The following is a 26,422-nucleotide window of genomic DNA, read 5'->3' on the forward strand; positions in this document are numbered from 1 at the left end:
ACATGTTGTGCACTTGTGCTCACTGCACTTTATACATTTAGAAAGTGCACGGAGGACATCGAGGTAGAAGAGAGGAAAGGAGATGCCACTAGTGAAAGAGAAACAGAGGAACCTTGTCTAGGGATAGCGATACTGACAGGTAGCAACAGTGATGGTTCTTACATGCAGTTCCTAGCAGCCAGGTCTCTGTGGATGAAGTTGTTTCTGCTGAGATACTCCATCCCCTTGGCGATGTCTGTCATGAACTTCACCAGCATCTGAGACGGCAGGTACTGCAGGATAACAGAGAGGGAGACAGGGGTTATTACACCATACCATTATCAGGGTTCAGGAGGGTAATTAACAGGAGGTACTGAGAGAGAAAGTGAGAGAGAGAGAGAGAGAGAGAGAGAGAGAGAGAGAGAGAGAGAGAGAGAGAGAGAGAGAAGACAGAGAGAGAGAGAGAGAGAGAGAGAAGACAGAGAAAGAGAGAGAGAGAGAGAGAGAGAGAGAGAGAAGACAGAGAGAGAAGACAGAGAGAGAGAGAGAGAGAGACAGATTATTAGTACTGGAGGACAACACAGAGAGAAAATTGTTATTTTTTATTTTTTACTGACAGGGTTCAGTAGAAATACCATGAATAGCCCTGACAGGATCCCTTAATGTCAGAGATACATGGCTGTTCTACACAGCATATGTTACATTTACATTGACGTGTTAGTCATTTAGCAGACAGTCTTATCCAGAGAGGGTGGGACGGCCCTTGAGACCAGAGGTGGCAGAACGGAGTGCTCAGGTTGGGGTGTAGGGTTTGAGCATAGCCCTTGAGACCAGAGGTGGCAGAACAGAGTGCTTGGGTTGGGGTGTAGGGTTTGAGCATAGCCTGAAGGTAGGGAGGGGCAGTTCTGCTACACCCAAAGCCATCACCACACAAAGGCTAGAACACACACACAAAGGGTAGAACACACACAGAACATACAATACACACACACACACACACACACACAGAACATACAATACACACACACACAGAACATACAATACACACACACACACACATAACATACAATACATACACACACAGAACATACAACACACACACACACACACACTCACACAGAACATACAATACACACACACACACACACAGAACATACAATACACACACACACACACACACACAGAACATACAATACACACACACACACACACACACACAGAACATACAATACACACACACACAGAACATACAATATACACACACACACACAGAACATACAATACACACACACACAGAACATACAATATACACACACACACACACACACAGAACATACAATACACACACACACACACACACACACACAGAACATACAATACACACACACACACACACACACACACACAGAACATACAATACACACACACACACACACACACACACACACACAGAACATACAATACACACACACACACACACACACACACACACACACACACACACAGAACATACAATACACACACACACACAGGACATACAATACACACACACACACACACACACACACAGGACATTCCTCAGTAGTGACACACAAACACAATAACAGACATGGAAACACACATAGAGATCATACCTAGATCATCATAGATCAAATATCTCTAGTTTCCCAATGTTTATTTTCAAAACCCTGCATGTTTGTTTTCAGTACACTAGAGGGCGACATCCTCCTCTGTCTGACAGAGACTCTTAGGCTTCCAGGGCTGAACCATGTGACATAGAGATATACTAGTGGTATAGTCTGTTCCCCCCATCAGACAGTGGTGTAGTCTGTTCCCCCCATAGCAGACAGAGTGGTATAGTCTGTTCCCCCCATAGCAGACAGAGTGGTATAGTCTGTTCCCCCCATAGCAGACAGAGTGGTATAGTCTGTTCCCCCCATAGCAGACAGAGTGGTATAGTCTGTTCCCCCCATAGCAGACAGAGTGGTATAGTCTGTTCCCCCCATAGCAGACAGAGTGGTATAGTCTGTTCCCCCCATAGCAGACAGAGTGGTATAGTCTGTTCCCCCCATAGCAGACAGAGTGGTACAGTCCACCCCAGTCACAGAAGGAGGCTGGGATATCAAATTCTACACTAGAGGATTTTTGGAGCATTTCCTAAATCCTGCAACATTTCAACATTTTCTAGGAACTCTTGTTTGGATAAGGCCCAGTGTTTCTCAACCCTAGTCTGTAGAGAGTCATAGTGTAGTGATTCTCAACACTAGTCTGTAGAGAGTCATAGTGTAGTGATTCTCAACACTAGTCTGTAGAGAGTCATAGTGTAGTGACTCTCAACACTAGTCTGTAGAGAGTCATAGTGTAGTGATTCTCAACACTAGTCTGTAGAGAGTCATAGTGTAGTGATTCTCAACCCTAGTCTGTAGAGAGTCATAGTGTAGTGTTTCTCAACACTAGTCTGTAGAGAGTCATAGTGTAGTGATTCTCAACACCAGTCTGTGGAGAGTCATAGTGTAGTGATTCTCAACACCAGTCTGTGGAGAGTCATAGTGTAGTGATTCTCAACACTAGTCTGTAGAGAGTCATAGTGTAGTGATTCTCAACACTAGTCTGTAGAGAGTCATAGTGTAGTGATTCTCAACACTAGTCTGTAGAGAGTCATAGTGTAGTGATTCTCAACACTAGTCTGTAGAGAGTCATAGTGTAGTGATTCTCAACACCAGTCTGTGGAGAGTCATAGTGTAGTGATTCTCAACACCAGTCTGTGGAGAGTCATAGTGTAGTGATTCTCAACACCAGTCTGTGGAGAGTCATAGTGTAGTGATTCTCAACACTAGTCTGTAGAGAGTCATAGTGTAGTGATTCTCAACACCAGTCTGTGGAGAGTCATAGTGTAGTGATTCTCAACACCAGTCTGTGGAGAGTCATAGTGTAGTGATTCTGAACACTAATCTGTAGAGAGTCATAGTGTAGTGATTCTCAACACTAGTCTGTAGAGAGTCATAGTGTAGTGATTCTCAACACTAGTCTGTAGAGAGTCATAGTGTAGTGATTCTCAACACTAGTCTGTAGAGAGTCATAGTGTAGTGATTCTCAACACCAGTCTGTGGAGAGTCATAGTGTAGTGATTCTCAACACTAGTCTGTAGAGAGTCATAGTGTAGTGATTCTCTTCCAAATAAACATGTCATCCATTCAGAAGTGCTGATAGTGAGGTCATTCAGTAAGAGATACATTTCCTCCCCTGTGTGTGTGTGTGTGTGTGTGTGTGTGTGTGTGTGTGTGTGTGTGTGTGTGTGTGTGTGTGTGTGTGTGTGTGTGTACTGACCACGGGGCAGTCTCCAAGTCGTGAGTAGAGCAGGTAGCTGTGTAGGTCTCCATGTTTCATATAGGGTAGGATGACTACAGGGGAGGGGTAGCCTTCATTCTCCACTGTCTGCAGACACACACCTGGGACACACAGACAGACAGAGGGACGGTCACACTCTCTCCAGGGGCCACACAGACAGACAGAGGGACGGTCACCCTCTCTCCAGGGGCCACACACAGACAGACAGAGGGACGGTCACACTCTCTCCAGGGGCCACACACAGACAGACAGAGGGACGGTCACACTCTCTCCAGGGGCCACACACAGACAGACAGACAGACAGAGGGACGGTCACACTCTCTCCAGGGGCCACACACACAGACAGACAGAGGGACGGTCACACTCTCTCCAGGGGCCACACACACAGACAGACAGAGGGACGGTCACCCTCTCTCCAGGGGCCACACACACAGACAGAGGGACGGTCACCCTCTCTCCAGGGGCCACACACACAGACAGACAGAGGGACAGTCGCACTCTCTCCAGGGGCCACACACAGACAGACAGACAGAGGGACGGTCACCCTCTCTCCAGGGGCCACACACAGACAGACAGAGGGACGGTCGCACTCTCTCCAGGGGCCACACACACACACAGACAGACAGAGGGACGGTCACCCTCTCTCCAGGGGCCACACACAGACAGACAGAGGGACGGTCACCCTCTCTCCAGGGGCCACACACAGACAGACAGAGGGACGGTCACACTCTCTCCAGGGGCCACACACACAGACAGACAGAGGGACGGTCGCACTCTCTCCAGGGGCCACACACACAGACAGACAGACAGACAGACAGAGTGACGGTCGCCCTCTCTCCAGGGGCCACACACACAGACAGACAGAGGGACGGTCGCACTCTCTCCAGGGGCCACACACACAGACAGAAAGAGGGACGGTCACACTCTCTCCAGGGGCCACACACACAGACAGACAGAGGGACGGTCGCACTCTCTCCAGGGGCCACACACACAGACAGACAGACAGACAGACAGACAGACAGACAGAGGGACGGTCACCCTCTCTCCAGGGGCCACACACACAGACAGACAGAGGGACGGTCGCACTCTCTCCAGGGGCCACACACACACACACACATGCATGAACGCACGCACAGTAGTTCGGTCCAGTCTCACCTAGCAGTCTCATGACGTTCTGATGGTCAAACTCCTTCATACAAGCAGCTTCTCTCAGGAAGTCTTCCATCTCGGTGCGGGTACAGATAGCAACTAGAGGAGGAGAGATGGGTGAGAACATGGACTCATCTCTCATCCCAGTCTAGTTCCTATGTAGTGCACTCGGGCTCTGGTCAAAAGTACTGGATTTTATTGTTCAAAATTAATGCACTTTACAGGAAATAGAGTCTACGGTCAAAAGTAGGGTGTCAAAAGTAAGGGTGTCAAAGAAACAGACTAGTGTATGTGCTGTTTACTCTGTAGTGGTGTCATAGTTAACTTACTCTTCATGGTCTTCACTGCCACTTTGAGAACAGACTCCTCTTGGGTTAACGCTCCCTCCATCACCGAGCCAAACTCTCCTGTAGACACACAGACAAACATCTGTTTACATTCACAAAGGTGCACTGTTGGACAGCAGATGTTATATTCTTTGACATTTTCTCATGTCAATGTACTCTTTATTTTATCGTTGGTATCTACCCTCCGGGCCTTGAAGCCAGAACACGGTCAGAACGGTTCTGCTGGTAACAAGGCTATTAGATGGACACACATTCACCCTGTGTAACACCACTAAGTATCAGTTAGTTGACTGAACGGTTCCAGCAGTCACAAGGTCAGGAGGTATCAGTGATGATTAGATAGAGATAGTTACAGCCAGCAGAGTAGCAGGACGATCCAGGACACACACCCTGCCTAGAACAACTACAGGATCTAGACACATTCACACACTCACCCTCTCCCAGAGTCTTTCCCAGGGTTAGTTTGTGTCTGTCCACCATCACATCCTGCAGTTTATGTTTCAGATCATCACTGATGCCCAGGGTGTTCACTGTGGAGGACAACAACAACAACAACAACAACAACAACAACAACAACACATTAACAACAACAACAACAACAACAACACATTAACAACAACAACAACAACAACACATTAACAACAACAACAACAACAACAACAACAACCCTAATGAATAGAAACATGCTCTAAGGCTTGAGGATAATGAAAGCGAACGGTGCTGAAAAGTTGGTTCATTCATAACAAATAGAACTTGAATAGTGTCTTTAGGAGGTGTGACTTCACTACAGATGATGACCTGTATAACAGTGTCTTTAGGAGGTGTGACTTCACTACAGATGATGACCTGTATAACAGTGTCTTTAGGAGGTGTGACTTCACTACAGATGATGACCTGTATAACAGTGTCTTTAGGAGGTGTGACTTCACTACAGATGATGACCTGTATAACAGTGTCTTTAGGAGGTGTGACTTCATTACAGATGATGACCTGTATAACAGTGTCTTTAGGAGGTGTGACTTCACTACAGATGATGACCTGTATAACAGTGTCTTTAGGAGGTGTGACTTCACTACTGATGATGACCTGTATAACAGTGTCTTTAGGAGGTGTGACTTCATTACAGATGATGACCTGTATAACAGTGTCTTTAGGAGGTGTGACTTCACTACAGATGATGACCTGTATAACAGTGTCTTTAGGAGGTGTGACTTCATTACAGACGATGACCTGTATAACAGTGTCTTTAGGAGGTGTGACTTCATTACAGATGATGACCTGTATAACAGTGTCTTTAGGAGGTGTGACTTCACTACAGATGATGACCTGTATAACAGTGTCTTTAGGAGGTGTGACTTCACTACAGATGATGACCTGTATAACAGTGTCTTTAGGAGGTGTGACTTCACTACAGATGATGACCTGTATAACAGTGTCTTTAGGAGGTGTGACTTCACTACAGATGATGACCTGTATAACAGTGTCTTTAGGAGGTGTGACTTCATTACAGATGATGACCTGTATAACAGTGTCTTTAGGAGGTGTGACTTCACTACAGATGATGACCTGTATAACAGTGTCTTTAGGAGGTGTGACTTCACTACAGATGATGACCTGTATAACAGTGTCTTTAGGAGGTGTGACTTCACTACAGATGATGACCTGTATAACAGTGTCTTTAGGAGGTGTGACTTCCCTCAGTCTTACCACACACCCTGTGTGATGGTATAATGCATAATTCTGCTCTCTCTCTCTCTCTGTTTTGATATGCTTTGTCAAAGTAAACATACTGTATAACAACGATGGTCAAAGACAGGAATATACTACACTGACTAGACAGGACTATTCTAGACTGACTAAACTAGACAGGACTATTCTAGACTGACTAGACTAGACAGGACTATACTAGACTGACTAGACAGGACTATTCTAGACTGACTAGACTAGACAGGATTACACTAGACTGACTAGACAGGACTATTCTAGACTGACTAGACAGGACTATTCTAGACTGACTAGACAGGACTATTCTAGACTGACTAGACTAGACAGGATTATACTACACTGACTAGACAGGACTATTCTAGACTGACTAAACTAGACAGGATTATACTAGACTGACTAGACTAGACAGGACTATTCTAGACTGACTAGACAGGACTATTCTAGACTGACTAGACAGGACTATTCTAGACTGACTAGACAGGACTATTCTAGACTGACTAGACTAGACAGGATTATACTAGACTGACTAGACAGGACTATTCTAGACTGACTAGACAGGACTATTCTAGACTGACTAGACTAGACAGGATTATACTACACTGACTAGACAGGACTATTCTAGACTGACTAAACTAGACAGGACTATTCTAGACTGACTAGACTAGACAGTAATATACTAGACTGACTAGACTAGACAGGACTATTCTAGACTGACTAAACTAGACAGGACTATTCTAGACTGACTAGACTAGACAGGATTATACTAGACTGACTAGACAGGAATATACTAGACTGACTAGACTAGACAGGATTATACTAGACTGACTAGACAGGAATGTACTAGACTGACTAGACTAGACAGGATTATACTAGACTGACTAGACTAGACAGGATTATACTAGACTGACTAGACAGGATTATACTAGACTGACTAGGCTAGACAGGATTATACTAGACTGACTAGACAGGACTATTCTAGATTGACTAAACTAGACAGGATTATACTAGACTGATTAGACTACACAGGAACAGACTAGACTGATTACACTAGACAGGAATAGACTAGACTGACTGTAAGTGCTGTTATTGTGAAATGGAAACGTCTAGGAGCAACAACGGCTCAGCAGCGAAGTGATAGGCCACACAAGCTCACAGAACGGGACCGCCGAGTGCTGAAGGGCGTAGCGCGTAACAATCGTCTGTCCTCGGTAGTAACACTCTCTACCGAGTTCCAAACTGCCTCTGGAAGCAACGTCAGCACAAGAACTGTTCGAAGGGAGCTTCATGAAATGGGTGTCCATGGCTGAGCAGCCACACACAAGCCTAAGATCACCGTGGGAAATGCCAAGCGTCGGCTGGAGTGGTGTAAAGCTCGCCGCCATTGGACTCTGGAGCAGTGGAAACGCGTTCTCTGGAGTGATGAATCACGCTTCACCAGGAGATGCCAGGAGAACGCTGCCTGCCCCAATGCATAGTGCCAACTGTAAAGTTTGGTAGAGGAGATATAATGGTCCGGGCTGTTTTTCATGGTTCGGGCTAGGCCCCTTAGTTCCTGTGAAGGGAAATCTTAACGCTACTGCATATAATGACAATCTAGACGATTCTGTGCTTTCAACTTTGTGGCAACAGTTTGGGGAAGGCCCTTTACTGTTTCAGCACGACAATGCCCCTGTGCACAAAGCGAGGTCCATACAGAAATGGTTGGTCGAGATCGGTGTGGAAGAACTTGACTGGCACAGAGCCCTGACCTCAAACCCATTGAATAACTTTGGGATGAATTGGAACGCTTGACTGCAAGCCAGGCCTAATCGCCCAACATCAGTTCCTGACCTCACTAATGCTATTGTGGCTGAATGGAAGCAAGTCCCCGCAGCAATGTTCCAACATCTAGTGGAAAGCCTTCCCAGAAGAGTGGAGGCTGTTATAGCAGCAAAGGGGGGGACCAACTCCATATTAATGCCCATGATTTTGGAATGAGATGTTGGACGAGCAGGTGTCCACATACTTTTGGTCATGTAGTGTATGAATAATCACACCAGACTTTTCACTGGCTGTCTCTCAGGTTGTGGCAGGAGGCTAAAACACAGCATGTTGGTTCAGTATGTACTTAAGTTTATCTTCATCATTTAGGTTTTCTAATTCTTAATATTGTTTCATACTTTTGGGGAAGAATGTATTTCTTATGTCAGAATATCTGTCACAATTTGACAGAAAATGCATCTCTGTCTCTATCTCTCCCCGGGGGCAGAGTGAGCACAGCCTGTCCTCTCTGGGCAGCCAGGTTTGCCTGTGACGACCGGTCTCTATAGCCAGACTGTGCTCACGGAGTCTCTACCTAGTCATTGTTTTACTCAATGTTCTATCAGTCACAGTGGTCAGATAGTCTGCCACCATGTACTTTGATTTTTTTGTGGTGTCTTTCCAATAGGTGATATATTTTCCTTTTTGCTTTGTGATAATTTGGTTGGGGCAGATTTTCTGACTGCTGTCCTGAGGCTTTGTTGGGCTGGTAGTGGTTAATGATTTGATCCTCAGGACCAGCTGGCTAAGGGGACTCTTCTCTATGGTCAATTCATGGCATTTGAGTGCTTTGTAATGGTAGGAGTGGCTGTAATTTGTTTTTAAATAATGATGTAATTTGGTGACTATTTTTTGGATATTATTCAGAAGAGGGATTTGGCCTAATTCTGCTCTGCATGCGTTGTTTGGAGTTTTTCTCTGTACTCTGAGGATGCTCACAGTATTCCGTATGCAGGGTTTCAGTTGGGTGTTTGCCCCATTTGTCAAGTTCTTGCTTTGTAAGCGGACCCCACACTTCACTGCCATATAGTGCTATTGGTTCTATTATTGATTAGAATATTTTGAGCCAGATCCTAATTGGTATGTCTAATTTAATAGATTGTTTAATGGCATAGAAAGCCCTCCTTGGTTTGTCAATCCGTTCATTCACAGCCAGGTTGATGTTCCTGTGGAAAAAATATTTTGTCCCAAACGTGTAGATGTGTGTGTTCTATATGAGTAAAAGAGTATATCGGTTTCCCTGACATCTGGACCTTTTCTGGAATATCATAATGTTAGTCTTGTTGAGATTGACTGTCAGTGTTCAGGTCTGACAGAACTGGAATATCATAATATTAGTCTTGTTGAGATTGACTGTCAGTGTTCAGGTCTGACAGAACTGGAATTATCATAATGTTAGTCTTGTTGAGATTGACTGTCAGTGTTCAGGTCTGACAGAACTGGAATATCATAATATTAGTTTTGTTGAGATTGACTGTCAGTGTTCAGGTCTGACAGAACTGGAATATCATAATGTTAGTCTTGTTGAGATTGACTGTTAGTGTTCAGGTCTGACAGAACTGGAATATCATAATGTTAGTCTTGTTGAGATTGACTGTCAGTGTTCAGAACTGGAATATCATAATGTTAGTCTTGCTGAGATTGACTGTCAGTGTTCAGGTCTGACAGAACTGGAATATCATAATGTTAGTCTTGTTGAGATTGACTGTCAGTGTTCAGGTCTGACAGAATTGGAATATCAGCTCTGATGGACATTCCTGCAGTCAGCATGCCAATTACACGCTCCCTCATTGTGTTGTGTGACAAAACTGCACATTTTAGAGTGGCCTTTGATTGTCCCCAGCACAAGGTACACCTGTGTAATGATCATGCTGTTTAATCAGCTTCTTGATATGCCACACCTGTCATGTGGATGGATTATCTTGGCAAAGGAGAAATGCTCACTAACCGGATGTAAACAAATTGGTGCACAACATTTAAGCGAAATAAGCTTTTTGTGAGTATGGAAAATAAAATCTGGGATTTTTTATTTCAGCTCATGAAACATGGGACCAAAACTTGACATGTTGCATTTAGACTTGAGCACAAGTTGTTCCCCTGTTTCACATTTGTTATTTGTATACATTGATTTGATGACATATTTTTCCATTTCATTTGAGAAAAATGCCTTCATGCCAAATTAAATCAAAGGCTTTTTGGAAATCCACAAAGCAGGAGAACATTTTAGTTTATTTTTTATTCATGTTTATCAATAAATGTGGTCTGATGTTCGATAATTTGGTAGGAATCCAATTTGACTTTTGCTCAGGACATTGTGTTCACTGAAAAAGTGCACAAATCTGCTGTTCATGATGACACAATATATAGTTGAAGTCGGAAGTTTACATACACCTTAGCCAAATACATTTAAACTCAGTTTTTCACAATTCCTGACATTTAATCCTAGTAAAAATTCCCTGTCTTAGGTCAGTTAGGATCACCACTTTATTTTAAGAATGTGAAATGTCAGAATAATAGTAGAGAGAATTATTTATTTCAGCTTTTATTTATTTCATCACATTCCCAGTGGGTCAGAAGTTTACATACACTCAATTAGTATTTGGTAGCATTGCCTTTAAATTGTTTAACTTGGGTCAAACGTTTCGGGTAGCCTTCCACAAGCTTCCCACAATAAGTTGGGTGAATTTTGGCCCATTCCTCCTGACAGAGCTGGTGTAACTGAGTCAGGTTTGTTGGCCTCCTTGCTCGCACACGCTTTTTCAGTTCTGCCCATTCATTTTCTATAGGATTGAGGTCAGGGCTTTGTGATGGCCACTCCAATACCTTGACTTTGTTGTCCTTAAGCCATTTTGCCACAACTTTGGAAGTATGCTTGGGGTCATTGTCCATTTGGAAGACCCATTTGCGACCAAGCTTTAACTTCCTGACTGATGTCTTGAGATGTTGCTTCAATATATCCACATAGTTTTCCTTCCTCATGATGCCATCTATTTTGTGAAGTGCACCAGTCCCTCCTGCAGCAAAGCACCCCCACAGCATGATGCTGCCACCCCCGTGCTTCACGGTTGGGATGGTGTCCTTTGGCTTGCAAGCCTCCCCCTTTTTCCTCCAAACATAACGATGGCCATTATGGCCAAACAGTTATATTTTTGTTTCATCAGACCAGAGGACATTTCTCCAAATGGTACGATCTTTGTCCCCATGTGCAGTTGCAAACCGTAGTCTGGCTTTTTTATGGCGGTTTTGGAGCAGTGGCTTCTTCCTTGCTGAGCGGCCTTTCAGGTTATGTCGATGTAGGACTCGTTTTACTGTTGATATAGATGCTTTTGTACCTGTTTCCTCCAGCATCTTCACAAGGTCCTTTGCTGTTGTTCTGGGATTGATTTGCACTTTTCGCACCAAAGTACGTTCATCTCTAGGAGACCGAACACATCTCCTTCCTGAGCGATATGATGGCTGCGTGGTCCCATGGTGTTTATACTTGCATACTATTGTTTGTACAGATGAGCGTGGTACCTTCAGGCGTTTGGAAATTGCTCCCAAGGATAAACCAGACTTGTGGAGGTCTACAATATTTTTTCTGAGGTCTTGGCTGATTTCTTTTGATTTTCCCATGATGTCAAGCAAAGAGGCACTGAGTTTGAAGGTAGGCCTTGAAATACATCCACAGGTACACCTCCAATTGACTCAAATGATGTCAATTAGCCTATCAGAAGCTTCTAAAGTCATGACATCATCTTCTGGAATTTTCCAAGCTGTTTAAAGGCACAGTCAACTTAGTGTATGTAAACTTCTGACCCACTGGAATTGTGATACAGTGAATTATAAGTGAAATAATCTGTCTGTAAACAATTGTTGGAAAAATTACTTGTGTCATACACGAAGTAGATGTCCTAACCGACTTGCCAAAAATATAGTTTGTTAACAAGACATTTGTGGAGTGGTTGAAAAACGAGTTTTAATGATTCCAACCTAAGTGTATGTAAACTTCCGACTTCAACTGTATGTGTGTGTGTGTGTGTGTGTGTGTGTGTGTGTGTGTGTGTGTGTGTGTGTGTGTGTGTGTGTGTGTGTGTGTGTGTTTGTGTGAATACCAGTACATACAGTCGTATTACACAAAGACACGCAACGCACATCCTGATATTGTCCCTGTTGTTGTTCCCCTTCATCTCTCTCACGTCACGTCTCAACTCGCAGTGACAAAGAGAACTTCCGACTTCAACTGTATATACAGTGTTGTAACAATGTGCAAATAGTTAAAGTACAAAAGGGAAATTAAATAAATATGGGTTGTATTTACAATGGTGTTTGTTCTTCACTGGTTGCCCTTTTCTTGTGGCAACAGGTCACAAATCGTGCAGCTTTGATGGCACACTGTGGTTTTTCACCCAATAGATATGGGAGTTTATCAAAATTGGATTTGTTTTTCGAATTCTTTGTGGGTCTGCGTAATCTGAGGTGAAATATGTGTCCCTAATATGGTCATACATTTGGCAGGAGGTTAGGAAGTGCAGCTCAGTTTCCACCTCATTTTGTGGGCAGTGTGCACATAGCCTGTCTTCTCTTGAGAGCCAGGTCTGCCTACGGCGACCTTTCTCAATAGCAAGGCTATGCTCACTGAGTCTGTACACATTCAAAGCTTTCCTTAAGTTTGGGTCAGTCACAGTGGTCAGGTATTCTGCCACTGTGTACTCTCTGTTTAGAGCCAAATAGCATTCTAGTTTGCTCTGTTATTTTGTTAATTCTTTCCAATGTGTCAAGTAATTATCTTTTTGTTTTTACATGATTTGGTTGGGTCTAATTGTGTTGCCGTCCTGGGGCTCTGTGGGGTCTGTTTATGTTTGTGAACAGAGCCCCAGGTTCTGGGGGACTCTTCTCCAGGTTCATCTCTCTGCAGGTGATGGCTTTGTTATGGAAAGTTTGGGAATCGCTTATTTTTATGTGGTTGTAGAATGTAACGGCTCTTTTCTGGATTTTGATCATTATCAGGTATCGGCCTAATTCTGCTCTGCATGCATTATTTGGTGTTTTACGTTGTACAGAGAGGATATCTTTGCAGAATTCTGCATGCAGAGTCTCAATTTGATGTTTGTCCCATTTTGTCCCATAAAGGGCAATGGGTTCTATAACTGATTCAAGTATTTTTAGCCAGATCCTAATTGGTATGTCAAACGTTATGTTCCTTTTGATGGCATAGAAAGCCCTTCTTGCCTTGTCTCTCAGATCGTTCACAGCTTTGTGGAAGTTACCTGTGGCGCTGATGTCTAGGCCGAGGTATGTATAGTTTTTTGTGTGCTCTAGGGCAACGGTGTCTAGATGGAATTTGTATTTGTGGTCCTGGCAACTGGACCTTTTTGGAACACCATTATTTTTGTCTTACTGAGATTCACTGTCAGGGCCCAGGTCTGACAGAATCTGTGCAGACGATCTAGGTGCTGCTGTAGGCCCACCTTGGTTGGGGACAGAAGCACCAGATCATCAGCAAACAGTAGACATTTGACTTCGGATTCTAATAGGGTGAGACCGGGTGCTGCAGACTGTTCTAGTGCCCTCTCCAATTCGTTGATATATATGTTGAAGAGGGTGGGGCTTAAGCTGCATCCCTGTCTCACCCCACGACCCTGTGGAAAGAATGTGTGTGTTTTTTGCCAATTTTAACCGCACACTTGTTGTTTGTGTATATGGATTTTATAATGTTGTATGTTTTTCCCTCAACAGCACTTTCCATCAATTTTTATAGCAGACCCTCATGCCAAATTGAGTCAAAAGCTTCTTTGAAGTCAACAAAGCATGAGAAGACTTTGCCTTTGTTTTGGTTTGTTTGTTTGTCAATTAGGGTGTGCAGGTGAATACGTGGTCTGTCGTATGGTAATTTGGTAAAAAGCCAATTTAACATTTGCTCAGTACATTTTTTTCACTGAGGAAATTTACAAGTCTGCTGTTAATGATTATGCAGAGGATTTTTCCAAGGTTGCTGTTGACACATATCCCACGGTAGTTATTGAGGTCAAATTTGTCTCCACTTTTGTGGATTGGGGTTATCAGTCCTTGGTTCCAAATATTGGGGAGGATGCCAGAGCTGAGGATGATGTTAAAGAGTTCAAGTATAGCCAGTTGGAATTTGTGGTCTGTATATTTTATCATTTCATTTAGGATACCATCAACACCACAGGCCTTTTTGGGTTGGAGGGTTTGTATTTTGTCCTGTAGTTCATTCAATGTAATTGGAGAAGTCCAGTGGGTTCTGGTAGTCTTTAATAACTGATTCTAAGATTTGTATTTGATCATGTATATTTTTTTGCTGTTTATTCTTTGTTATAGGGCCAAAAAGATTGGAGAAGTGGTTTACCCATACATCTCCGTTTTGGATAGATACAGTGGGGGAAAAAAGTGTTTAGTCAGCCACCAATTGTGCAAGTTCTCCCACTTTTTGCTGTTTGTTCTTTGTTCTTTGTTATAGAGCCAAAAAGATTGGAGAAGTGGTTTATCCACCCATCTCCGTTGTGGATAGATAGCACTTCTCTTCTGGTTGTTTGTTTAGCGTTTTCCAATTTTCCCAGAAGTGGTTAGAGTCTATGGATTCTTCAATTACATTGAGCTGATTTCTGACGTGCTGTTCCTTCTTTTTCCGTAGTGTATTTCTGTATTGTTTTAGTGATTCACCATAGTGAAGGCGTAGGCTCAGATTTTCTGGGTCTCTATGTTTTAGGTTGGATAGGTTTCTCAATTTCTTTCTTAGGTTTTTGCATTCTTCATCAAACCATTTGTCATTGTTGTTAATTTTCTTAGGTTGTCTGCTTGAAAACATTTTATTTGATAGGGAAGCTGAAAGTTCAAATATACTGTTTAGGCTTTCTACTGGCAAGTTTACACCTTCACTATTACAGTGGAATGTTTTGTCCAGGAAGTTGTCTAGAATGGATTGAATTTGTTGTTGCCTAATTGTTTTTTGATAGGTTTCTACACTACTTTCCTTCCATCTATAGCATTTCTTAATATTGTGCAGTTCCTTTGGCTTTGATGCATCATGATTGAGTATTGCTCTGTTCAAGTAGACTGTGATTTTGCTGTGGTCTGATAGGGGTGTCAGTGGGCTGACTGTGAACGCTCTGAGAGACTCTGGGTTGAGGTCAGTGATAAAGTAATCTACAGTACCACTCTTTCTCTCTCTGTCTCTCTCTGTTCATTACCAGGTGACGTCATTCCAAGTAGGAAAGTTTTGGAGAGCGAACAGGATATGAGGTCATAAGAGTTGAGTTACTCCAGATAGCCTTGTCCCCAGCTGGCTGAACCCTAACACCAGTGTGTGTGTGTGTGTGTGTGTGTGTGTGTGTGTGTGTGTGTGTGTGTGTGTGTGTGTGTGTGTGTGTGTGTGTGTGTGTGTGTGTGTGTGTGTCTAGTGATAGCGTACGTCACATTACAGATGCTGTTTTCACATCTGGACCGAGATGTTGGGAGGGAGGAGGGAGGGAGTGAGAGAGAGAGAGAGAGAGAGAGAGAGAGAGAGAGAGAGAGAGAGAGAGAGAGAGAGAGAGAGAGAGAGAGAGAGAGAGAGAGAGAGAGAGAGAGAGAGAGAGAGAGAGAGAGAGCAGACAGATGTTGATCCATATCAGACAACAATGTCCTCCGTCCCCAGGCATGTTAACGTGGTATATAGATTGTGGCTGTAATTCTGAAACTAGCTGGCTGGAGCTGTACCCGGGGCTATTCTTCAGAGGTAAACAAGAGTGTAGCTCCACTAACCCCACCTCACACACACACACACACACCCACACCTTCCCTATACCCCTCCCTCTCCCTGAGCTCCTCTCGTTTTACGCTCAGTGGTTTTCTCTCTCCTCTTTGTCACTGCGAGTTGAGACATGATGTGAGAGAGATGAAGGGGAACAACAACAGGGACAATATCAGGACGTGCGTTGCGTGTCTTTGTGTAATACGACTCTGTATTTACTGGTAACAAACACCCACACACAGTTGAAGTCGGAAGTTTACAAACACGTAGGTTGGAGTCATTCAAACTTGTTTTTCAACCACTCCACAAATGTCTTGTTAACAAACTATAGTTTTGGCAAGTCGGTTATGACATCTACTTTGTGCATGACACAAGTACTTTTTCAAACAATTGTTTACAGACAGATTATTTCACTTATAATTCACTGTATCACAATTCCAGTGGGTCAGAAGTTTACATACACTAAGTTGACTGTGCTTCTGATAGGCTAATTGACATCATTTGAGTCAATTGGAGGTCTACCTGTGGATGTATTTCAAGGCCTACCTTCAAACTCAGTGCCTCTTTGCTTGACATCATGGGAAAATCTAAATAAACCAGCCAAGACCTCAGAAAAAAAATGGTAGACCTCCACAAGTCTGGTTCATCCTTGGGAGCAGTTTCCAAACACCTGAAGGTACCACGTTCATCTGTACAAACAATAGTATGCAAGTATAAACACCATGGGACCACGTAGCCGTCATTCCGCTCAGGAAGGAGACGCGTTCTGTCTCCTAGAGATGAACAAGTCCTATATCGACATAACCTGAAAGGCCGCTCAGCAAGGAAGAAGACACTGCTCCAAAACCGCCATAAAAAAGCCAGACTACGGTTTGCAACTGCACATGGGGACAAAACTTTTTGTAGAAATGTCCTCTGGTCTGATGAAACAAAAATAGAACACCATCCCAACTGTGAAGCACGGGGGAGGCAGCATCATGCTGTGGGGGTGCTTTGCTGCAGGAGGGAATGGTGCACTTCACAAAATAGATGGCATCATGAGGAAGGAAAATTATGTGGATATATTGAAGCAACATCTCAAGACATCAGTCAGGAAGTTAAAGTTTGGTCGCAAATGGGTCTTCCAAATGGACAATGACCCCAAGCATACTTCCAAAGTTGTGGCAAAATGGCTTAAGGACAACAAAGTCAAGGTATTGGAGTGGCCAACACAAAGCCCTGACCTCAATCCTATAGAAAATGTATGGGCAGAACTGAAAAAGCGTGTGCGAGCAAGGAGGCCTACAAACCTGACTCAGTTACACCAGCTCTGTCAGGAGGAATGGGCCAAAATTCACCCAACTTATTGTGGGAAGCTTGTGGAAGGCTACCCAAACGTTTGACCCAAGTTAAACAATTTAAAGGCAATGCTACCAAATACAAATTGAGTGTATGTAAACTTCTGACCCACTGGGAATGTGATGAAAGAAATAAAAGCTGAAATAAATCACTCTACTATTATTCTGACATTTCACATTCTTAAAATAAAGTGGTGATCCTAATTGACCTAAGACAGGGAATTTTTACTAGGATTAAATGTCAGGAATTGTGAAAAACTGAGTTTAAATGTATTTGGCTAAGGTGTTTGTAAACTTCCTGACTTCAACTGTACACACGCACGCACACACCCACACACACAAACACACACGCCCCCAGACACAAAGACACACACACACACACACCTGAGTGTATGGTCCTCTGTGTGGTCCTCTGTAGCTCAGCTGGTAGAGCACGGCGCTTGTAACGCCAAGGTAGTGGGTTCAATCCCCGGGACCACCCATACACAAAAAAAAATGTATGCACGCATGACTGTAAGTCGCTTTGGATAAAAGCGTCTGCTAAATGGTATATTATTATGAGGTGAAACAGAGAATCCTAACCCATACTCTGAGACTGTTGGATAGAAATACACTATCATAATGTATGTGCCATCTTCTAATGTAGTGAGTTCATTTATCCAACTCTCCTCCTGAACTTCTAAACTGGTACTATTCAGCTGTGTGACTGTAATCAGATCAGAAGTAACATCCCATGTAATAACTGTAATCAGATCAGAAGTAACATCCCATGTAATAACTGTAATCAGATCAGAAGTAACATCCCATGTAATAACTGTAATCAGATCAGAAGTAACATCCCATGTATTAACTGGTGAGTACTGTTAACATAAGAGACTGATTGTACTCCACTGTACTGTACTGTACTGCACTCTACTCTACTCTACTCTACTCTACTCTTCTGTGCTGTACGCTACTATACTCTACTGTATGCTACTATACTCTACTGTACGCTACTATACTCTACTGTACTGTACTCTACACTACTGTACTCTACTGTACGCTACTATACTCTACTGCACGCTACTATACTATACTCTACTCTACTGTACGCTACTATACTATACTCTACTCTACTGTACGCTAATATACTCTACTGTACGCTACTATACTCTACTGTACGCTACTATACTATACTGTACGCTACTATACTCTACTGTACGCTACTATACTATACTGTACTGTACTCTACACTACTGTACTCTACTGTACGCTACTATACTCTACTGTATGCTACTATACTCTACTGCACGCTACTATACTCTACTCTACTCTACTGTACGCTACTATACTATACTCTACTCTACTGTACGCTACTATACTCTACTGTACGCTACTATACTCTACTGTACGCTACTATACTATACTCTACTCTACTGTACGCTACTATACTATACTGTACGCTACTATACTCTACTATACGCTACTATACTCTACTATACTGTACGCTACTATACTCTACTATACTGTACGCTACTATACTATACTGTACGCTACTATACTCTACTGTATGCTACTATACTATACTCTACTCTACTGTACGCTACTATACTCTACTGTACGCTACTATACTATACTGTACGCTACTATACTCTACTGTACGCTACTATACTCTACTGTACGCTATTCTACTCTACTCTACTCTACTCTACTATACTCTACTGTACTGTACTCTACACTACTGCGCTCTACTGTATGGTACTTGGCTGTAGAGGGCTGTTTTGCCAGCTGCAGACAGATACTGTATTAATGCTAAGCTCAGCTTATCTCTGGGTGGAATGATCTAAAAACACACCCTGGTTATTACACTGTCCTGTCCTCATCTGTGCTCCTCTATAGGACAGTGATGTACTGTGTTGGGCCAGGCAGTCACAGGCAGAGAGGGAATACAGTATACAGGCATAGCATACAGTATGTATGTAGTATTGTATAGGTGGTATAGTATACAGTATTTATGTAGTATTGTATAGGTGGCATAGTATACTGTATGTATGTAGTATTGTAAAGGTGGTATATTATACTGTATGTATGTAGTATTGTATAGGTGGCATAGTATACTGTATGTATGTAGTATTGTATAGGTGGCATAGTATACTGTATGTATGTAGTATTGTATAGGTGGTATAGTATACTGTATGTATGTAGTATTGTAAAGGTGGTATAGTATACTGTATGTATGTAGTATTGTAAAGGTGGTATAGTATAATGTATGTATGTAGTATTGTAAAGGTGGTACAGTATACTGTATGTTGGAATAGTACTATTTTTATCAATGGAGGAGTATATGTTGGGGCAGGCTTGCTTCCATCTCTGGTGTCAGGTATATACCAGAGAAAAACAGGCAGGTTGACAGGGAGACTCTACCCATCTAGCTATATAAATGATATCCTGAGGTCAGTTACATGTAAAGACATGTAGAGAGACGCTCCTCTTCCACTGCTCCAGGATCAGGTAGGTATGTTTGACATACAGACTCTTTAGGATCAGGTAACTATCATAGTCAGACACAGGTATGGACAGGTGCTTTAGGGCAGGAAAGGGTAACTACTTCCTGCCACTTAGATCCATGAAGGTTACTGAGGTCACACACCTGGTTTGCCAGGTCTACATTAGAGTTTATAGACATTCAGGCCCCCAAACACTGATGCTCTAAGGTCAGACAGACAGAGGGACAGGTATGGACAGACAGACAGAGGGACAGGTATAGACAGACAGACAGAGGGACAGGTATAGACAGACAGAGGGACAGGTATGGACAGACAGACAGAGGGACAGGTATAGACAGACAGACAGACAGACAGAGGGACAGGTATAGACAGACAGACAGAGGGACAGGTATAGACAGACAGACAGACAGACAGACAGACAGACAGACAGACAGACAGACAGACAGACAGACAGACAGACAGACAGACAGACAGACAGACAGACAGACAGACAGACAGACAGACAGAGGGACTGGTATAGACAGACAGACAGAGGGACAGGTATAGACAGACAGAGGGACAGGTATAGACAGACAGAGGGACAGGTATGGACAGACAGACAGAGGGACAGGTATAGACAGACAGAGGGACAGGTATGGACAGACAGACAGACAGAGGGACAGGTATAGACAGACAGACAGAGGGACAGGTATAGACAGACAGACAGACAGACAGACAGACAGACAGACAGACAGACAGACAGACAGACAGACAGACAGACAGACAGACAGACAGACAGACAGAGGGACAGGTATAGACAGACAGACAGACAGACAGACAGACAGAGGGACAGGTATGGACAGACAGACAGAGGGACAGGTATAGACAGACAGACAGACAGAGGGACAGGTATAGACAGACAGACAGACAGAGGGACAGGTATAGACAGACAGACAGACAGACAGAGGGACAGGTATAGACAGACAGAGGGACAGGTATGGACAGACAGACAGAGGGACAGGTATAGACAGACAGACAGAGGGACAGGTATAGACAGACAGACAGACAGACAGAGGGACAGGTATAGACAGACAGACAGACAGACAGACAGACAGACAGAGGGACAGGTATGGACAGACAGACAGAGGGACAGGTATAGACAGACAGACAGACAGACAGACAGACAGACAGACAGACAGACAGACAGACAGAGGGACAGGTATAGACAGACAGAGGGACTCACATGTGGCCTCAGTGGTCCTGCGGCTGTATGTACGTCGTGCTCTGTACCTCACCACCAGCTCTCCACTCTCCATCATGGGCTCAAACGCTTCCCTGTTAACACACACACACACACACATAGAAAAACATAGAAACATAAATCAGTTGTCACACCTGCAGTCAGATGGACAAGCACAGCTGAAGAAGAACATGTCTCTATTGTGAAGGAATCTGAGTCTGATCAGAACAGATGGGTTCAAGTCTCCAAATGGGTTCTAGAATCTCCAGAGGGGTTCTAGAGTTTCCAAATGGGTTCTAGAGTCTCCAAATGGGTTCTAGAGTCTCCAAATGGGTTATAGAGTCTCCAAATGGGTTCTAGAGTCTCCAAATGGGTTCTAGAATCTCGAGAGGGGTTCTAGTGTCTCCAAATGGGTTCTAGAGTCTCCAAATGGGTTCTAGAATCTCCAGAGGGGTTCTAGAGTCTCCAAATGGGTTATATACTCTCCAAATGGGTTATAGACTCTCTGAATGGGTTATAGACTCTCCAAATGGGTTGTAGACTCTCCAAATGGGTTGTAGACTCTCCAAATGCTGCCGAATGTATTAAGAACTGACACAAATAGTACAAGAAAATAACCCTGCATTCTTGGCTTGACAGATGCCATGACGTCAAACACACACACACACACACACACACACACACACACACACACGCAAACACACATACACACCTGCAGTCAGATGCACAAACACAGCTGTAGAACCTTTCTCTAATATGACAGAATCCATAGAGTTATAAAACAGATGGGCTCTAGGGTCATTCTAAAGGGTCATTCTAAAGGCACCAGAATGCATGCTGACACAAAGAGAGAAAACCCTGTGTTCTTGGATTAGCTAATACATGACATTTACCATTACATCACACACACACTCCATCTGGGAGACTGAGGAGCCTACTCACCCAAAGCGTGTCTCCTTCCTCCGTAGTTTGGCCACGTACACCGCCATGAGGACCGCTAGCGCCACGGCAACAGCTATCGCCATGACAACATACCACCAGTGCCAAGAGAAGGGCGGCTGGAAGGAGATACCTGGGGTGGGGGTGGGGGGGGGAGTTCAGTCATGTTGTTCTTTGAGGAAAAGAACAGAGTTTCTGGAGAAGCAGTGCTACTGGGGTTACTGCAGGGTGTGTGTGTTGTGTGAATGCGTATGTGTGTGTGTGTTGTGTGAATGCGTATGTGTGTGTGTGTTGTGTGAATGCGTGTGTGTGTGTATGTGTGTGTGTGTTGTGTGAATGCGTGTGTGTGTGTGCTGTGTGAATGCGTTTGTGTGTGTGTGTGTGTGTGTGTGTGTGTTGCGTGAATGCGTTTGTGTGTATGTGTTTGTGTGTGTTGTGTGAATGCACTCATGTGTGTCTATGGGGGTTATAGTAGAGGGTTAGTATAGGTCAGGGTGTGTAGTTTACTACAGGCTGTAATCAACACTAATTAAGCTCGTGTTAGCGTTGATCAAGCAAAAAATGAAATTTAGGAACGGGAAGCATAGAAATAGCACACATAGAACAGATCTACCGCTTCTTAGACTTGCTTTCAATGAGAATGACAGACCTATGCATTTCTATGTGAATTTGGTCGGGTGGCCCAAAAAGTTACATATTGCAGCTACAAGCAAAAAGGCACAAGAGACCATTAACCTTACTCTCTCCATGATACAGCACTATTAGAAAACTGTTACCAACATATTAAAATAACACTGAATTACATATTTTCATTAAAACTTTATTTTGATAAGTAAATTCATACAACGTCATTCCACCAGAAGATATAGTCCAGACAAAAAATCAGGTTGTTAGTTATTTTGTTGCTGCAGACTCAACCCAGTCGTTAATTATTTTTGCATGGTTCCTATGCAAAAGGACTGGTTGTCTGTTCTAAACAAAATTGTTGCTATGCAGGCTGGATAACTTCTAGCTAGCTAGCCAACTTCAGCTAACTCAATCAAGTAAATTCAGAATAACTGATGAATTTACGAACGCTCAACACCCGTTGAATATGGCCGGTGTCAGTAAACGGTCGGCAAAAAAGCGTAATTAAATTGTTGCCAGCAGCACAGTTACAGTCACCAACTATCTGGATAACATGAAAACAGCCTAACGAGTAAAATGGTCAGAGTGAAGTGTTCTCTCATTTGTGTCTGGAAGTAGCTAGCTAGCTAGCCAACGTTAGCCAGTTAGCTTGGGGGCTTGACTGCCATTGTGAGGTCAGAAAGCTCGGATCAACCCTAATCCTTGGCAAGAGCGTCCAGTGTGCGCTCTGTACGCTCCGAGAGCGAAACGCTCTGAATTTAAGAATGCACAGAGCGCACTAGAGCGCACTCCAGACTGAATTTACAAACACACCCCAAGTCAAACATTGAACCTGGAATGACAGTACACTAGCTGCACTTTCCTGCACTAAAACCTGGGAGAGAGAGACAGAGACAGACAGACATTTTTTCTATTGTCATTTACTTGGATATGTCCATGAACAAGTCTATATGTATGGTACTATCGAAATTCTAAAGTGAAACATTGTTTCCGAGGTCGGACAGGCAGACAGTGAGGCATCATGAGGAAGGAAAATTACGTGGATATATTGAAGCAACACCTCATGACATCAGTCAGGAAGTTAAAGCTTGGTCGCAAATGGGTCTTCCAAATGGACAATGTCCCCAAGCATACTTCCAAAGTTGTGGCAAAATGGCTTAAGGACAACAAAGTCAAGGTATTGGAGTGGCCATCACAAAGCCCTGACCTCAATCCTATAGAACATTTGTTGGCAGAACTGAAAAAGCGTGAGCGAGCAAGGAGGCCTACAAACCTGACTCAGTTACACCAGCTCTGTCAGGAGGAATGGGCCAAAATTCACCCAACTTATTGTGGGAAGCTTGTGGAAGGCTACCCGAAATGTTTGACCCAAGTTAAACAATTTAAAGGCAATGCTACCAAATACTAATTGAGTGTATGTAAACTTCTGACCCACTGGGAATGTGATGAAAGATATAAAAGCTGAAATAAATAATTATCTCTACTATTATTCGGACATTTCACATTCTTAAAATAAAGTGGTGCTCCTAATTGGCCTAAGACAGGGAATTTTTACTAGGATTAAATGTCAGGAATTGTGAAAAACTGAGTTTAAATGTATTTGGCTAAGGTGTATGTAAACTTCCGACTTCAACTTTAGGTGTGTCTGTGATGGACAATACAGCATGGCTTGGAATGCTGCTCGTCCAATCAGCATCCAGGATCCAAACAATACCTTTTATAATTTACTAATGTCTCTCTCTCTCTCTCTCTCTCAAATCAAATCAAATGTCAATGCAAATAGTCCGGGTAACCATGATTGGCTGTTCAGGAGTCTGGGGGTAGAAGCCGTTAAGAAGCCTTTTGGACCTAGACTTGGCGCACCGGTATCGCTTGCCGTGCGGTAGCAGGGAGATCAGTCTATGACTTCAGCCACCCTCTCTGTGTTTTTGTACTATGGTCTTCACTCACACAGAAAATATCCCTCTCTCACTCCTTCCCTCTTTTCTCTCACTTAATATATATTTTCTCACCCTCCGCCCCCTTCAAAAAGTCTACCCACATCTCTCTCCCACAAACTAGCTGACACTCGTCCTCTCACACTAGATATCCCCCTCTTTCTCCCTGCCGAAAAAAACATTTCCCACTTTCTCTCCCTCTCTCATTCTTATTGTTGTGTAGTGTGTGAGTCTGGTCCTATTAGCCTAAGCAAACAGAGATGCTCCTCTACTCTGTTCTGTTATCGGTTATAAATATGTATGACACGTCTCCGCCTCCCCCTCCCTCCTCCCCCCTCCATCTCCTCCCCCCTCCTCCCCATCCTCCCCCCTCCTCCCTCTCCTCCCCATCCTCCCTCTCCTCCCCCCTCCCTCTCCTCCCCATCCTCCCCCTCCTCCCTCTCCTCCCCATCCTCCCCCTCCTCCCCATCCTCCCCCCTCCCTCTCCTCCCCATCCTCCCCCACCTCCATCTCCTGCCCCCTCCTCCCCTCCTCCCTCTCCTCTCCTCCCCCCTCCCCATCCTCCCCCACCTCCCCCTCCCTCCTCCCCCCTCTATTCTTCTCCTTTCTATCTTCCTTCCCTATTCTCAAAAGGAGAAGGAAAACTATGAGGTTCACAGGAGACCACAGTCTCAGAGAAACAGAAGGAGAAGGACAACTCTGTGGTCAGAAAAACTCCATGAGACACTATTAGTAGACTGTGCGTGTGCGTCTGCGGGTTTGCATGTGTCTGTGTAGTGTGTGTCATTGCGTACCTCTGGATTGTAGCTCTCCCATTTCTGTGAAACAGAACAAATAAAAGCCATAATGTAAATAAACAGTTCAGTTAAACTACTAACTTCATAACTATCATCTACTATTTAATTCCAATGCCCATCTTTCCACAATCCATTTTTACTTGACCACCCATCCCTCTCCCTCTCCTCTGTTCCCCCTCCCCTCTCTCTCCCTTTCTCTCACTCCACTGTTCTCTCTCTCTCTCTCTCTCTCTCTCTCTCTCTCTCTCTCTCTCTCTCTCTCTCTCTCTCTCTCTCTCTCTCTCTCTCTCTCTCTCTCTCGCTCTCTCTCTCTCTCTCTCTCACCAGGGGGGATGAGGGTGAGGGTGTGTTGGGGGGTCCATGGCCCCTGTCCTGCCTTGGTGTAGGCACACACCCTGAAGGACACGTTAGAGAGAGGGACGGACAGGTTGATGGACAGCTCCGTGTAGAGACCCGTGTCCACTACAGTCTGGGAGAGAGAGACAGAGACAGCCTGATGTTAGTCAAGTTAGTGCTACCTCAACACCATACTGTATGTAGCTGTGTAGTCATGATGTGTGCAGTATGTGTTCAGAATAGGTCAACAGATTTGTGTTGGGCCGTGCACAAAAGTGTGTGTGTGTGCGTGCCTGCATGTGTGTGTGTGTTATACACACTGACCTGTTCCATATTGGGGGTGCTGTACTCCAGCAGGTACCCCTGTAGGTCTCCGTTGATCCTTCCGTCTGGTTCCTCCCAGCTGATCATCACATCTGTCCCGTTTAACACCCCACTCACATTCACCGGAGGTCCGTCGGGCACTGGGGGGAAACAACACGGGTTACACAAGACAGCTTGGGAGAGAGAGACAGACGGTTGTCAAACCGCCATTCTGTACATAGTACACATGGTACACAACACAATATACAGTGCGTTCTGAAAGTATTCAGACCCCTTTCCCATTTTCCTCATTTTGTAACGTTAAAGCCTTATTTTAAAATGGATTAAATACAATGTTTCC

At 43.9% G+C, this 26,422-nt stretch overlaps 1 protein-coding gene across 1 annotated transcript; it reads right to left on the reverse strand.

Moving 5' to 3' along the window:
- Positions 1-158: 158 nt before the first annotated feature.
- LOC311118334 (tyrosine-protein kinase receptor UFO-like) lies at positions 159-26,222 on the reverse strand (the record flags this gene model as incomplete). The annotated part of the gene is made up of 10 exons (XM_084193147.1): positions 159-272; positions 3,307-3,428; positions 4,483-4,575; positions 4,806-4,883; positions 5,258-5,353; positions 21,126-21,217; positions 22,065-22,194; positions 25,420-25,443; positions 25,747-25,891; positions 26,083-26,222. Coding segments are annotated over 10 exons (1,034 nt in total), but the record flags the coding sequence as incomplete, so codon positions are not given.
- Positions 26,223-26,422: the final 200 nt, after the last annotated feature.

Source organism: Coregonus lavaretus (assembly GCF_964263955.1).
Source record: "Coregonus lavaretus genome assembly, contig: HAP1_SCAFFOLD_5660, whole genome shotgun sequence".
Taxonomy (NCBI): domain Eukaryota; kingdom Metazoa; phylum Chordata; class Actinopteri; order Salmoniformes; family Salmonidae; genus Coregonus; species Coregonus lavaretus.